General features: G+C 42.0%; 2 protein-coding genes across 7 annotated transcripts in view; one reads left to right on the forward strand and one right to left on the reverse strand.

The window, feature by feature from the left end:
• Positions 1–1,364: 1,364 nt before the first annotated feature.
• ehmt2 (euchromatic histone-lysine N-methyltransferase 2) lies at positions 1,365–13,570 on the reverse strand. Of its 5 annotated transcripts, none has more exons than XM_034544792.1 (28): positions 13,477–13,570; positions 12,108–12,177; positions 11,845–12,006; positions 11,269–11,573; positions 10,984–11,047; positions 10,766–10,848; positions 10,530–10,667; positions 10,332–10,403; positions 9,556–9,676; positions 8,428–8,511; positions 7,914–8,050; positions 7,683–7,826; positions 7,262–7,584; positions 6,938–7,174; positions 6,430–6,512; positions 6,171–6,277; positions 5,820–5,942; positions 5,636–5,737; positions 5,405–5,509; positions 4,934–5,106; positions 4,646–4,813; positions 4,405–4,549; positions 4,210–4,287; positions 3,868–3,983; positions 3,660–3,746; positions 3,500–3,578; positions 2,337–2,512; positions 1,365–2,064 (listed from the first exon to the last, which is right to left on the reverse strand). In XM_034544792.1, exons 1-28 carry the CDS (start codon positions 13,501–13,503, stop codon positions 1,884–1,886), a joined length of 3,690 nt encoding a protein of 1,229 aa, XP_034400683.1. In that variant the 5' UTR covers positions 13,504–13,570; the 3' UTR covers positions 1,365–1,883. The 5 variants fall into 5 exon arrangements, with proteins under 5 accessions (XP_034400683.1, XP_034400684.1, XP_034400682.1 ...); XM_034544793.1 differs by having other exon boundaries at positions 4,934–5,088; positions 8,428–8,514; XM_034544791.1 differs by having other exon boundaries at positions 8,428–8,514.
• Positions 13,571–13,577: 7 nt separating this feature from the next.
• LOC117738724 (zinc finger and BTB domain-containing protein 12-like) overlaps positions 13,578–15,637 on the forward strand; it is a 6,551-nt gene continuing 4,491 nt past the window's right edge. Inside the window, exons 1-2 of one of the 2 annotated variants that reach the window (XM_034544797.1) lie at positions 13,578–13,886; positions 15,614–15,637. The exon at positions 15,614–15,637 is cut by the window's right edge and continues 185 nt beyond it. In XM_034544797.1, coding sequence (XP_034400688.1) covers positions 15,619–15,637 — 19 coding nt within the window. In that variant the 5' untranslated portion in view covers positions 13,578–13,886; positions 15,614–15,618. The remainder of the gene's footprint in view (positions 13,887–15,613) is intronic. The other variant, XM_034544796.1, reaches the window with a different exon arrangement.

The following is a 15,637-nucleotide window of genomic DNA, read 5'->3' on the forward strand; positions in this document are numbered from 1 at the left end:
TATTGCACATTTGTTCACACTTTCAAGGAGTGCGCATTTCTCAGTAGTTCTGTTGTGCCATCAGTCTGACTGTGGCAGGGAAGAAGCTGTTAAAGAAGCGTGTCCTGTGGGTGACGATGCTGTCCGCTCTGCTGTGTCTCAGGTTGTATGTGCAGTGTTTGTGTCTGAGCAGAGAGTGAGCTGGATGAAGTGAGTCTCCAATGATTCCCTCTGCTCTTTTACTACAGCGCTGCACACACATAGAGTCCATGGACGGAAGTTGTGTCCCTGTGATCCTCTCCGCAGTCCTTATGACTCTTTGCAGAGCCTTCCTCTCTGCCTGTGTGGTGTTCCCATACCACACAGTGATGCCTGCGGTGAGGATGCTCTCTATCAGTCCTCTATAGGCCTGGGTGAGAGGGCGACGGTTCAGACCAGCTTTCCTGAGCATCCTGATGAAATAAAGCCTTTTCTGGGCCTTTTTCACTGTGGCTGTGGTGTGAAGAGTCCAGCTCAGGTCAGATGTCACCTGCATTCCCAGAAATCTGTACCCGTCAGCCCTCTCCACCAAGTGATGGTCACATTAATGCAGCAATCACTATAATCCAGTCATGTAATAAAAAGCACAAGTAAGATATGAGATATTAGTGCATATAACAGAATACTGGTATATTGGTACACTAATATTATTACTTTTACTATAAGACATCACTGCTACAGACTTATCAGGGGGCCCAGAGGCTCCACATTCACTGTGTTGTGTTAGGCAACATTGTATGCATTCGTAAAAATACAATGTAATATGAAATTATTGTGACTTTTTAAGGTGACACCATAACTATGATCTTGAGGCTCTAGAGGTGTCTGTGATACACCTTCATTGTTTCCGTTTATCTTGCTTTTGCATGCAAATAATTTGTGCTTCATCAATTTACCATAAACTAATACATAGTCAATGTACAAATAATAATCATGATTTCAAGCTGATTCCGACATCATGAAAGCAGCTCCTCCTTTGACAAGTTTGAATCTTTAGACTTAATACATGAATAAGGGACAAAAAGCTATTTTATGATGTTTGCCTGGGAAAGTTTCTCTGTCTGTCAAAGAGACTCATTAGAATTATTAGCAGAGTGGGACATCTACCTTTTTACATCTCTGACTGCCCAGTGAAGCATCTAGCCCCATCTCCTTTGTGTTGTGACTTGTAAATGCCCCCTGCTGATAGTACCAATAACACCAACAAGCCACAGTCTTGATGAGAGCTCACGTCTGCCTAAATATTGTATTATCACACAACGTTGCATTGGATGACTGTAAGGATATAGTATTACATAGGATATTCCGAGCCAGTGAGACACAGATCGAAAAAGAAAAGTGCACAGTTAATACAAGAGCCCAAAGATCAACTCATGAGCTAATTTATTACACTAAATGTGATAAAGAAAACAATGCGTATAAAAATAAAGAAAATAATGGTAACAATGATACAAAAACAATGATATAAACAGGTCCTCATTGTGTCCAGTGTGGGCTTAGGGAGGACTCATTGCTGTACGGTGTCATAAATGCATTACGTTTGTTGGAAAACAGATATGTTTGACATGATGGCAGACTTCGAATGCACAAACTTCATGTGCCAAGAAAATCAGACAGTGATATATACAGTAGACATACTGTATGTACAGAATCACACAGTTTAAAACATTAGTTTAGGCCCATGTCCTCTACCACAGGGTATATGATCAACTTTAACAAGAAAAATAAAGACATTTCAAGAAAACAGAAAACAGCACCATGCACCAAACACATAATTTTAAAGATGTTAAAACCCTCACAGTATATTTCCATTGCGCACATGTGAAATGGATGAGGTCGATCCAAAGCCCCCTTTTTTAAGTGTTTTAAGAGTTTCCCAGCATGGTCATCCCACAGTCAGCTCCCGATTCTGGGCAAGCCTCCAGTCGAGCCAGTCTGTTCTGCTCCAAGGCGATGGCTTCGGCTGAGTGCTTGCATTTCTCTGATCCACACTGACATGTGAAATACTTGCTCTTAATGTCCCAAAAGCGGTCTCCGTAGTCGAATCTAATGGAAAAAGACAAGTTAAAAGTTCTTAATCAAGGTCACAGCTGAATGGAGCTTCAGGCGGATATGTTGTTGACAAATAAAACACCTACAATCTCAATAAGAATAAAGTTTCTATTCATATTAAGACGATGCAATGAAAATGATCATTCTAGATCAGAGGATCGGGAAATACAAGTGTGAGCGAGACTGTAAAAATTAGAGAAAGAAAAGAGCGTGGGAATGGAAAGGAGGGATAAAGTAATGAGCTCGGAGCAGGTGAAACTTCTCACCCCAGCTCTTGTCCGCTGTGGATGTCTCTGGAGCTGAAGAAGGCGATGCGGGGAAATCTCAGGTCCTGGTGCAGCATGAACACGCGTACTGGGATGAGGTTTGGGTCACACAGGTGGTTGATGAAGCGGCTGATGTTGCCATAGTACCGGGCATCAATACAGTACACCTCCCCGTCCTTTAAAAAATAAAAATACATTGTTAGACATCGATCCCTATTTACACAGATTGTGCATAATGAACCGATCTTTATATCAAATTTATTGTAACGCATTAGTAATAGAATTAGTAAGCACAAGTTGACAAGTTTGACTTGTTCTTCCTTTTCTTGTTTCATTGATACTGTGTGATTGAAGTGTCTCACAAACTATTGGATGGATTGCCATGATTATTTACTACATTCTATAGAAATAACTATTACATTTCTATGGTGCTGAAATTCATGTCCCCCTCAGGGTAGCTGTAACAACATCAGGTCAAAATGTTAATTTGTCCCATACTTTGGTTCAAATACCTGTGAAACTACTCTGATTGTAAACATTAACCCTGCTACATGTCAGCATTGCCATTGTGAGCATGGTGGCATGCTAAAGTTAGCATTTAGCTTGAAGCACCGCTGTGCCCGAGGATACAAAGACAGATTGTCTACCACTGCCTAGGCTTGTAGAAATGCTCCACACTTTCATTTTAATGAAGGAAAATTCACAAAATGTGTAATCTGCATATGTATAAAACCTCCCTCAAGATACAGAGAAAGAGCAACCAATGAATACAACTGTCATGTGTTGTATGCAGTGCAGTACTTCACAACATAAAAAAAGTCTGATTTAGCAAATTTGAAATAAGATTTGACTCTGAGGCACACAATCGTAAAGGAAGACAAAGGTCCCTTTTGTCTCTCGAAATTGAGGTGATTGATCTGTAGTTGTTGAAATTATAACTGCAGATTTTTTATTCAACGTTGTACCTTGAATCAAAAATGTTACCTGAAAGTCAGCTGTAACCTAAAACATTGGAAGGTGTTTTGTCAGGTTCAGCGGTTGTGGTGTATTTTGTTAACCGACTGCATGGGTTAAGTTCGGGCTATTTATTTACTTTAGCAGATTATTGTTTGTTATACAGGAAGTAAGTCATCTCTTTTTTTTATTTGTATAAAGAGTTTCACCTTGTTGTCCAGGTCAAACAAGTAGGAGTCGTCTTCTCTAACGTCTGCCTCTGCGTCAGAGATGAGCTCCCCGACGTATCTGTGTGGGCGGAGGAAAGAAGCTCAATGTCTAACCCTTCATATTAATTAGTCATGTTCCCTGTGGACGGTCCGCTCTTACTCGCAGATGAAGCTTCCTTGTGGAATATCCTGCAGAGCTCGAACTCCCCAGCCCATCTTCTCTGTCCTGTAGAGCTGAAGGCGCACTCTGAGGGGAGCAAAAAGGAAATGATGAGAGTTTATACCCCAGGCTACATGGCTGTGGCCTTCCAGCCAATACCTTCACAAGGTAATCAAGTAGGTCGTCTTTCAAATGAGTGAAGTCTTACTTGATGCCTGCCTGTACGACTCTGTTCTTGCACGTTCGGTAACAGGAACAAGCCATGTTGCATTCAAATATAAGTGGGGGTTCAATTTTGTTGAATTCCTGGAGCAGCCGCTGGTCCTAGAATGAAATAATACAAGTTGACATGAGTTTCACTCCGTTAGTTTCTCATGTTACTCGTGAAACCAGGTCATTGAACTCATTGATCTCACTGACCTTCAAACCAAACCACATTTTAATTTCTGCTAATCCTTTCAGATTATTCATTTAATAATGTTGATTAAATCAGGCAGGTTTTTTTACGAGCAGATTACCTTGCCAATGTGGCTGAAACATTTCCACTTACCTTGTCGTACCAGCAGCGGATACTGAGCTGTCCACACAGGCAGTTGCTAGAGGAGCAGTCATCAGAGCAGCTACAGTGCTGAAGTAAAGATAGTTAAAAAAGGCATCAGATGCATTTTTCATTGCATACAATAAGTCTGTGTATGAAACAGAAAGAGACCAATTAAATAAAACAAGAGCCTGACTCATATTTTACCTGCAAGTGTGTAATATTGCGGTCGATGTTCATTGCTGAAGTTTCACAGTTTTCTGAAACATATTTGTAGTCTGAAGGACAGCCCTCGTCGTCCACTGCATTCACGCAGGGTATCGGCACGTTCTCATAGCCCTGCGCTATGTCACTGGGAGAAAGGAAGGAGTTCAATACGTTAACCATCCGAAATAAACAAGTTCATCATCATGAACATAAGTCTCCATTCAAATGACACAACAACTACCTGCTGATAATTCTCTCAGTACGAAGCATGCGATTGGTTATTCCCCTTCTCAGCTTCCGGTTGATCTGGAGTGCCACCCACACCGGCGTGTCGACCCGTGCCAGGCTGAGCGGCGTGTCTCCTTCCCTGTTCATGATGTCAATGTCTGCACCTCTGGACAGGAACAGCCTGCAGAGAAAAGAGAAACATGTATTTGTAGGTACGTGGTCGAGCTAACGCGAAGGATGCACGTTAGCTGATACTCGTTCATGAAATCGAGGCTACAGCTCGTGATCGGCGTTGACTCACGTAACACATTCCAGGTAGCCTTCTCTGGCGGCGATGTGGAGCGGCGTGTCTCCGTGCATGTTAACTGAGGCGAGGGAGCAGCCAGAGTTCAACACCAGCTCGGCTATATCCACATTCCCTGCATACGCCGCCCAGTGGAGGCACACGTTCAGCTCCTGAAGGGAGGGATGGGACTGTTTAAAGTAATAACCTGAAATATTTTCATGCAACTACATCCATTTTGCCTCCGTCACCCCTTGTTACGGGACAATATAGCCGAGTTGGGCCGCAGGTTGAAGTAAAAAAACAAACAATGGATGATTTCAGAATGATGTGATTTCACATTCACATTTGTTTCACAGATTCAAATGCAAATGAAACAGCAATTCAGTCTGACACACACACACACACACACACACACTAAATTTAGCAAAAAAGATACATTTTCCATGTACCACAATTTGCAAAAACTCAAAACTAGCTAGTAGAAACCTTATCACTAATGGTGACATCAGCGCCTCTGTTCAGCAGCACTTTTATCACATCTACGTGTTTGTGCTCTGCAGACCAGATGATCGGCGTCCAGCCACCGTTGTCCTGAAACAAACAGACAGGAAGAATCAGAATTTGGCTACATCAGCCATATTATCAGACACATATGAAGCACAAACTGACTTTACTTAGACACAGATGGTTATTTGTGGCCCTAAAAGATTTCCTTACCTGTGCGTTTACATCAACCTGCCCCGTTTCTAAAAGCATGTTGACAATTTCCAGGTTCCCAAGCTTGGCTGCGTGGTGGAGGCCAGTATATCCATCCTCCTCCTGAGGACAGAAATAAAGACTGAAGTCCAAATCAACCAAGTGCCTGAACGTTTTTGATTTTGTTTTCGGCACAAATACTTACAACATGATAGACAGTGGCACCGTTCTGGATCAGGTAATGAGCCACCTCAATGTGATTGTTGATGATCGCTTCCAACAGAGGGGTCCTGAGGTCCTTGTCCTGGGCATCCACTTGAGCACCGGCCTGTCAGCATGCAATCAAATATATTCCTTAATCTCAGGCACGAAACCAGGAGACTCTAAATAAATACACAAGCTGTGTTTCAAGTTACATTTTGCTTTAAGTAATATCAGCAGTGATCCTAAATGCAAGTGTTGTAGAGTGTTACAGATATAGACTGTTCGTTTACACTATTTTATATTGTGTTATGCACAGAAAAGATGCTTTTTGATGATGGACTCGTTGTCTCACCTGAACAAGAATGTAGCAGACCTCCAGCAAACCTCTCTGAGCAGCAGCATGTAGAGCCGAGCGCCGGTTCTGAGAGTCGGGCTGGTATGTTGGATCTATGCCCTCCACTGTGATACACACACAAACACAGTTTTGAAACACAAATATTGTACAAATGCATCATGAGCTCATCTTGGGATTAGAGGAAATGTACAATATTTCTTATACAAAATGGAAAACAAGCTTTATACCGACAAGTGAAAAGTGCAAGCCCACTCACTCAGCATGAGCAGGACTCTCTGCACTTCTCCTTGCTTGGCCGCAGGGTAAAGCTGGCGGGGGTGGAACCTCAGTTTCTTCCTCCTGGCAAATCAAAAAACATGATTTTGGTCTAAACTATTTTTCAGCCAATTTTCTGTAGCTGCTGATTAATAACGAACAGCAGGTTAGTGGAGAAGCTGGAATTGGGATTTTATGAACAGATTAAAACCAATTAAATTTCTAAAAGGGCAGCTGGTGCAGATCAGAGGAGTTCGAATATTGCAAGTTTCTGAACTGCTACCACAAAAGCATCTTTAAGAAGAGTAAATCATGCACCTAGTGCAACACAAAATTGACTAAATACACTTACTCTTTGCATACTTTAAGGAGCAGTCTACTTTTGCAGTCAAAGCTCTTTTTTAAACCGAGTGTTTAAACTAAACTCTTATGTCTCAATTGTCGTATCTAGTCCACTGCTCAATCCTTTAACCTGCTCTGACTGAAAATAGCACAAATTAAACTCCAACCTCTCAGTGTCCTGTGTGAGAATGGCTTTCTGCAGCGATGCCCTGCTGGGCCCAGGTGGAAGCGCACTTGGGCTGATGGGTTTCCCATTTGGCATACAGAGAGAGGGCCCCACGCTGTCCACTCCCTCCTCTGCTGGTGGGATGGTGGCCACAGTTGCGGCAGAGCCTACAGGTTGCGGGGGCTGCTGCTGCTGCTCCACTGCCAGCGTCACCAAGCCATGACTATGCATACGCGCGCTGGAAGAAGCACGTGAAGGAGAGCACAGGTGTGAAAATACAAGTTTATTGGAGCCAATTATTCCCTCACATGTCATCCAATCCTACCTGACGGGTCGCTCAGGCATCTTCCCGTCCTTCATCCCTCCCGTTGAGGCCGTGAGGGAGGGTGCTGTGGGGACAGAGGGCGGCAGAGACGGGGTGGTCGTGGAGGAGGCCGACATGGTGACGACGGTGGTTGCGGAGGCTGTGGCTGAGCTGAAGGAGGGGATGGTGACCTCCTGGGCCTCGGAGGCATCTTCACCGCAGTGGGGACAGAAAAGCATACCGCCGCCGTTTGCTCTGCTGCGCCCGCTGCCCAGCACCGTCACGCAACCCCGGTGGAAACGGTGAGCGATGCGCTGGTCCGGGCAGCACTCGAGAAATGTGCCCTGAAAGAGAAGAAATTAGGGTATCAGGAAGGAGAAACGGGAGAAGGTAGGATACAGAAGAGGAGAAGGTAGGAAAGTAGATGGTTTAAACCCCTTACCGCTATGCAGAAGTATCCACACCCAGGACAGCAGTGGTGTTTGACCATGTGTGATCGATGGACGTCGCAAAGCACCATGAGGGACACCCGACTGGACGGCCGCATGGTCTCCCCTTTTATCGTCCGATCAGCACAAGCCCTCAGCTGATAAACAGAGAAGAAGAGACACGATTACGCTGTTGGCGATGTGGCTAAAAGGAAAGCTGCCGCCCACATCTGCAAAAGACAAACCTCTCCATTGATGCTCTCGGTGGCCATACACTGTCTGCTGACGCGGTGGCTGGTGCTGTCGACTCGAGGAGCCTCCATCCTGCAGCTGCAGAGAGGAAGCTCCTCCAGCCGCTCTGTGTCTCCTGCATCACTTCCTTCTGTAGAGGGGAGAGAATCGTCAAATTTTGTATGACGTTCGTTTATTAAGGCAAGTGTCCATTTAAAAAGGTGCTCAATACAAAATGACATTAGCATATCTATTGCCTACACGCAGCCAACAGTGCTCACAGCTCTAGCAGTGCAGGCGGACCAACCGCTATCTACTGAAGTACATTGAACTATGTATAAGTACTTCATACAACGCCACAAACTATCCCTTTAAGAAGAAAAACATATATATTGTAACTGTGCCAAAACCTCTCTTTCTTTGTAGAACTGTGGCTTTGTTTCATACCACGATGATTACAGAGAAAAAATATTTTTCCGATTTCCATCCAATTCAGCTTATAGAGACACATGCGTATCATAAACCTACCGTGATGAGGAGAAAGTGTCAGACTGTCAGCAGCAGCGATGTCCAGAGCACCCAGGGGAACCTCTGTGTACTCAGTGGGCCTCTCTGCTGAGTATCAAATCAAATGACAAAGTATGAGCACTGGTCTAGACAGAAACCAGTTGGAAGAATATGCAGTTTAATGAGGTACAAATGCTTACGATATGGTACAAATAAAAAGCAACTAAATCGTCTTATAGCCTTAACTGTTTTACAACAATGAATCAAAAGTGTTTTTCCACAGAAAGAAATACTTTCATTATAGAATAAAATAAAACAATTTCCACCCGTGGCATATCTGCACGAGTATTCACCCCTCTCAAATCAATATTTGTTAATGGTATCTTTGGCATCTATTACAGCCTTGAGGGACTGGTCCGTATCAGCTTTTCACATCTGGAAACTGCATTTTTTTCTGCCATATTCTTCTTTGCAACACTGTTTATGGTCTATTGCACAGACTGGGACTAAACAACTATTTCACAATCTTTTCCACAAATTCTCAATTTTCTAACTCTGTATTTCCTCCACCTTGTGGTGGTCTCTCTCTTGAGTGCATTTCTTTTGTGTACATACATACGCCTCTTTTCTTTCTTTTTTATTTACCATTTCTTTTCCATTTTTTGACGATTGTCCTAACTGTACTTCGAGGGATTTTCAGCGCCTTGGAAATTTTCTTGTATCCTTCCCCTGACTGGTACCTTTCAATAATCTTGTTACAAATTTGTTTGGGGTGTTTCCTAATCTTCATGGTGTAGTTTATGGCAGGACATTGACAAAGCAATGTTTGGCGTTTCCAGACAGGAGGAGGATTTGAGCTTAAGTCGCGTGTCCCACCTTGATTAGACACAGGTGATCTTCATTCAGCTTATTACGTGACACCTAACTTTCTGCACCAGGGACGATCTAATAGCAAAGGGGGTGAACACTCACACAATGTTTTTTTTAAATTATTGTATTTTGATTTATTTGTAGAAATTTGGTTTCACTTTCACATTAAAAAGCTGTTTCTGTAAAAACAAACAAAAAAACCCTACATCTAACATGTTCAATGTTGTTAAGGAGACAAGCTTTTTCCACCAGAGAAACACACTTGTTAGTGTCACTCACCTTCCACTGTCTCCACCACGTCGGCTGCGGTTCTCTCTTTGACCTGGCCTGACTGCAGCCAAAAAGACTCCTCGCGCTCATTTCTACTTTGGACGGCTCCCTTTGATTTGCACTCTGAACTCTGCAAGGGAGAAATTCTGTCTGAATATGAAAATGTGATGTTTGTGATGGGTAGAAAAGGAAAAAAAGGCAACTGGCGATTTTATGATTAAAAAAAGGGGGGATGTGGAGTTGCAGTTTTGATGTGTCCTGCTGCAGCATGCAGCAGTATGGCGCAATGATGGTATTGTGAGGGTGCACAGGGATGCGCTATACAAAATACATTTAATTGAACTACATGAAACCCATTCCTGCCACTGTATTCCTGCTATTCTGCAGTTGGTGATGAAAACAAACCCACAATTTGAAATTTCCTGCTATCAATACAAAATGACATTAGCATATCTATTGCCTCCACGCAGCCAACAGTGCTCACAGCTCTAGCAGGTGCAGGGGGAAATGCATGCAACTTGTAAAAGTCATTTGGGGGTAACACTGTACGTCAACTTAAAATCTTTTCACCCATTTTACAGTGCTCATTGTGTTGCCTCTAACTCAGTATTCTAGTGCGATATCATCTATGTCAGCACAATCCTCACACAAGTATTTAAATATGACCAAACTACAACGTTTTGACTTTAGCTTTGAGCTAAAGATCGCTATAAGACAAAGTAAGAGTATTGTGTAGTTATAACCACAGGAAGTAATTATCAAGTGAAATAGATAGAATCACTCACATGATCTGACATGTTCACTGACCCCTCTATGTCTTTTGTGTGCTTTCTTGCTTCTGCCACACCATCCTCATACTATAGAAGAAATAAATTGACAAGTGGAAACATGATTACCAAGCAGAATTATGCTTGATAATATGTGCATTTGCTGACAGTGAATGATCACTTTTAGTGGACAATAAGTAAATCTAAGCATCACACCTTTTCTGAATCTTGAGTGGACGGACTGGAAATCTGAATATCCGCTATTTCCTCCTCTGACTTCCCCACACTGCTGTTGCTTTTCTCTGGTGTGATCTTGGTAACAGACTCCACCTTTTTATGGAATAATGGTTCTCCCTGGGTTTTGATAAAAAACCACAACATTGTCATCAACCCTGTGACATGTAAATAGATTAGTAAATGTAAATTATAGACCTGCAAAGACATAATCTTACCACAGTTTGAGCATTTTCTGGGACGTTCTCTGACTTCTCAGGTGTGCCATCGGATAACTGACCCAGTTTTCTCCTTTTTGCAACTATTCGAAACATGACAATCCCGACAGAGGGAATCTTAACTTATACAAGACATACAAACTCATTTTTATTCATAGTAATTTGATTATTTTATACAGGCAAACATTAATTAGTGTGAATATTCTCCAGCCACTAACCAGTTTCAGAGTCTACGGATCCTGAAGGCGTCACAGGTGCAACAGGTGTCTCAACTTGGCTCATCTGTAAAAGAAAAATAGTGAGTGGCTCAAATGGTCATGAAAAAGTTGCAAAGAACTGAGCCACTACTATAAAGTGTGCATTTTGTAGTATTTCTGCATATTTTAGAACACACTTTTAAGAGTGTTACTCAGGTCAAGAATAAAAAGCAATGCAATGTCAGATCCCAAATGCTGGAACAAAAATCATCTCAACCAAGCTAACCACTTGATGTTTGGACTCACCTGCCCTGGTGGAGGCCTGTTCATGGTCTTGCGGGCCCGGTGGATCTTGGTTGGGGCAGGGGAGACAGAAGGAGACGAAGAAGCTGTGGCAGAGGATGAAGAGGAAGAGGAGGAGGAGGAGGAAGATGAGGAGGAGGATGAGGGGGAGAAGGAGAAGGAGGAAGGAGCAGGTGCCAGGACGGATTTACTACTGCTAGGTCCAGAAACACTCATCTTTGCTCGGCCAGGAGACATCGTTGTAGACGTGGAAGGAGAGGAGGAATACGAAGAGCAGGACACAGATGAAATGGACTTTGCTGCATGTCCTGTGAGAGGGAGGTAAAAGCAATTACTTTCTTCAAAGAACATTTTAAAGCTTATCAATTCGTATTAGTAATCACATTCAATCTGAGGTTGTTTTTTTGTTTTTTTACATGTTCCTTTTCCTCAGCAAAGACTAATCATTTTTGGCTGAATTTAAGCTTCCGGATCAAATCACAGTAATGTCAAATTTGAGATGGGTCATATTAGGTATATCAAACAGAAAATTACTGCTTCAATAATATCGATGAAAGCTGACTGGATCCAACGTCATACCTGCTGCTGGTTTGGTTGGGGAAGAGGCAGGTGCCCATTTCACTCCCTCCTCTCCAGCGCTTGAAGCATCCTTCCCAGGCTGCTGTGATGACAGCATTGATGACATACCACCCATGGGCTGTGTCTTCTTGGCAACGGCAGCTGTGGTGGAGGCTGCATTATCTGGAAAAGTAGTAACAGCAAAAATGACACACCAGTTCTGTTCATTTGTGTCCCAAAAAGTTACTGTTGTCAAACATTAGTATATCTCGCTGAAGACATACCTTCCTTTACTTGACTTGGTCCGGCTAACGACTCAGCTAGTGTCTCTGAGTCATTTCCTCCAGGAGGCTCCTGTCAAAGAAACAACAGATAGCAGAAATATCATGTCAGAAAATATTAATCTTAATCCTTGTAAATAGCAATTGATATTCAGGTTTACAGAAGTCTGAATCCATTTAATCATTGCAGTAAACAGTATTGCAGGTCAAACAGCCACACAAATGTGAAACAAATTAGCAATGGTTTAGAGTTATGTAATGATGTACACAACTGGACACCCCAAACTTGTGCCACCCCAAGATTGACAGTGTCATTGTGTTTGTTTTGTGCCAGGTAAGAGAGATACATGAATTGTTTTCTTTATCACTGGCTTGCCAATAAGTAATACAACATTTAACAGGATTACTATGGATAACTGTCTTGTCATAAACAAATACATTTTGTTTTGCTGTCTTTAAAAAAAAAACTCAAAGCAAGGCTGTCCATCTAGTTTACAATGGCGCTATCTGGTTATACATCAAGATTCTAATAAGCAGGCCGTTTTTAAGGATATTTTGCACACTATATTGTAGACAAACGCTGAAAACATATTTCTCATGAAACATAACTGGTAAATCAGCATGACATACCACATACTCAAGATGTAATTGACGATGTGGGGTCACCAGACACGCGCACAGCAAATATTTGTTATGTCAATAAAGATCTGGCAAACGTGCTTTGTTTATAACTACCAATGTGACGCGTTTAGTACATCTAATTTCCGCCTTCTTCGTTCCAAAATAAACCCTTCAACCAATGGCTGGTCCTCTCTGTTGTTACGTCAACTGCCGCCATCAGTCAATCGACCCATTCATACCTTTTACACAATTTAAAGCAACAATATTGCGTGAAATGGAGCGGATTTCACACACCGACTACTTCAAGTCCCACCTTTTCGCTGGAATTGCCTGATTACTATTAAAGTGTACACAAAGGGCAGTTTGTGTCAGCTTTAGCTTTAGAAACTGGTCTACATTTAGCATACATTACAATACGAAAACCGCAAAACGCCATGAAAGCAACCCAATAGACAGGCCACGAGTTAATGGTCAATGGATGGTGAAAATAATGAAAACATGAACAACATTTGAGCAATTTAACGCCAGTCAACACAGAACTGTTACAGGCTAACGTCAAGGTAGCTAACTAGCAGTGTAGCACAGCTTGCAACAAAGAGCTCCTACAATCGACAAGTAAATGCGATTTGCATTCTGCCAGACTGCAGAATGAGTGACGTGTGTTTGGTTTGTATGGTAATGCGTTTAAAAGTGGTTAAACTAAAGTATATTTCATTATTTTTTCGGGTTTGTGTTGCAGAGGATTTCCTACCTTCGTCGTTGTCTCAGACGCCGACATGTTTCGCGAGGCGCATCAACGTAACGTGCCGCGTCGTCTCTGTCCCGAGCCCCGCCCCCTGTGTGCACTGATTTTAAAACAACTGATCAGAGGTCAGCGTGCGTACTCCGATTTCACTACTAACTACTAAGAGAAGCTTCCCACCAAAACCGACTGGAAGTCAGTTTAGTGGTGAGAGGCGAGCGGTTTGTATTTGTTGCCAAGAGATGCGGTCCTCCAAAAAAAAGAGGCCAAAAGTAATCAGCCAGTATCGTTAGCTTGTGGCAGTTTGGATGAGGAAATACAGCCCATAATCAACGGATGTCCTGCTGAAACAAACACAGAGTTGCTTCTTTTATTTTTGTAGAAAGGCCAGAATATATTCAACAAAAGGGAAAACCGAGGTGAGGGTCGGCAAAGTTTCACGGTAACTCGGGAGCTTGTGGGTGTTTTTATGGTCTGTAGCAGAAAGACGATGCCAGTAAGCTAACTAACAGCTAACGGTAGCTAACGTTCAGACAAGCTAGCTAGCTAAATATCCTCAGTCCAGACGGAAAGGAGGACAACAATTGTGTTGTGATCGGTTTCAACCTCGTACGAAAGTCGACGTACGTTAAATAGTCTTATTTTATCATAGACTTCACTCACGTTACTCTATTGGTCTGAAGCTTTCTTCGCGTGCACACGCACGCTAGCTAACGTCCCTCAAGTCAAGCCTAACGACTAGTCGATACAATGTCGATATAGGGTTAACTAAGTTAGTGGTGTGAGACACGATACTATCTAACTCGCTGTAATGTTACCTGGCCTGGGCAACATATCAATATAATATCGATATCGTGTTATGAGACTATATGTTGCCTTAGGTTTTTGGTGTCGCCTGAGTGGTAACGCCTGCTTTACATAAGCTACATTGAAGTCATGTTCTGATGTTACCAGACTGTTGTATTATTTGCCTTCACCCACTATTGGTCAATGTATCCACATTACTGATGATACTTTATCAAACATCTCATTGTGTTTATATTTGTTTTAAAGCACCTATGGTCAACCTCACAACACTGTCGCCATCAATATCGTGGTCGTATTAACTATATTTATATATTTGATTTTCTTCATGTCTCAGCTCTACTTTGTTGAATAACAGTACTACAACATGTAGTAAGTAATACATTCAGATGCAGCTCAACTGTGTCTTTCCTTGGTCATTATTACTTTAATGTTCAAACTGAGTTAAATGACCAATAACTGATTATTTTTTGTTTGGCCGTCATAACATATTCCCTCATTGTTATTGTTGAAGTGTTGAATATATTCATTTGAGATATTTAACTTTTATCAGTTTGCTCAACTCAACCTTAATCCACAATGTGGGATGTGTATGTAAACAGCAAGATGATGTTTTAGTTATTTTGGGATGTGATTTCTTTGAACAGGGAAAGGGTGCTCAAGCAGGACTGCAACTAACATTTATTTTCATCACATTAGTCCACCAAGTATTTTCTCAACAATTTCCTTTGTCTAGGAATTAATTAGAAAACCATGAAAAATGTTCGTCACAGCCCTTTTGTCCTTCAATTATCTGACCAACTCTCCAAAATCCAAAGAAACTCAGTTTACCATCATATAAACAATAAGACAGTTGAGGAGGTGATTGATTGCCAAATGGTTTCCGATTAATTTATGTGCCGACAAATCATTTCACCAATCTAAGGCCAATCAGGCCTTTGAATGTATGTAAAAAGATTCAAATGGGACTCATTCCCTCCCCCAGGAAATATATATATATATATATATATATATATATATATATATATATATATATATATCAATAAAACCGATGCTCATCCTTAAAATAAAATTGGAAGAAAACTATTTTTCTAGTTTCTTTATGCTACGAGCATTTTCCTAGAACATAAACCCCCGTCACTCTACAGTGCAACCATAAGTTCACTTGGGGCTCGACAGGAGATCTCAGATCGCTGTGTGGTTTAGACAAAGTTACCATGATGTAGCTGTTATTGAACAAACAGTTTTGCGTGTCTGCTTTTTGATCTTTAATTTAAAGATGCAAAAGACCACCTCACTGAGTTATTTGCAATGAATATATTACTCAACCACTTCTCTTCAGACAAGATGGAGAGGCTGTGTTTCC

Source organism: Cyclopterus lumpus, chromosome 11, assembly GCF_009769545.1.
Source record: "Cyclopterus lumpus isolate fCycLum1 chromosome 11, fCycLum1.pri, whole genome shotgun sequence".
Taxonomy (NCBI): Eukaryota; Metazoa; Chordata; class Actinopteri; order Perciformes; family Cyclopteridae; genus Cyclopterus; species Cyclopterus lumpus.

Coding starts and splice junctions, on each gene's coding strand:
- ehmt2 (XM_034544791.1), bottom strand. CDS start 13,503: ATGTCGGCGTCTGAGACAACGACGAAG. Junction 11,048..11,268: donor ACAGGCCTCCACCAGGGCAG/GTGAGTCCAAAC, acceptor TTTCTTTTACAG/ATGAGCCAAGTTGAGACACC. Junction 7,585..7,682: donor GTGGATACTTCTGCATAGCG/GTAAGGGGTTTA, acceptor CTTCTCTTTCAG/GGCACATTTCTCGAGTGCTG.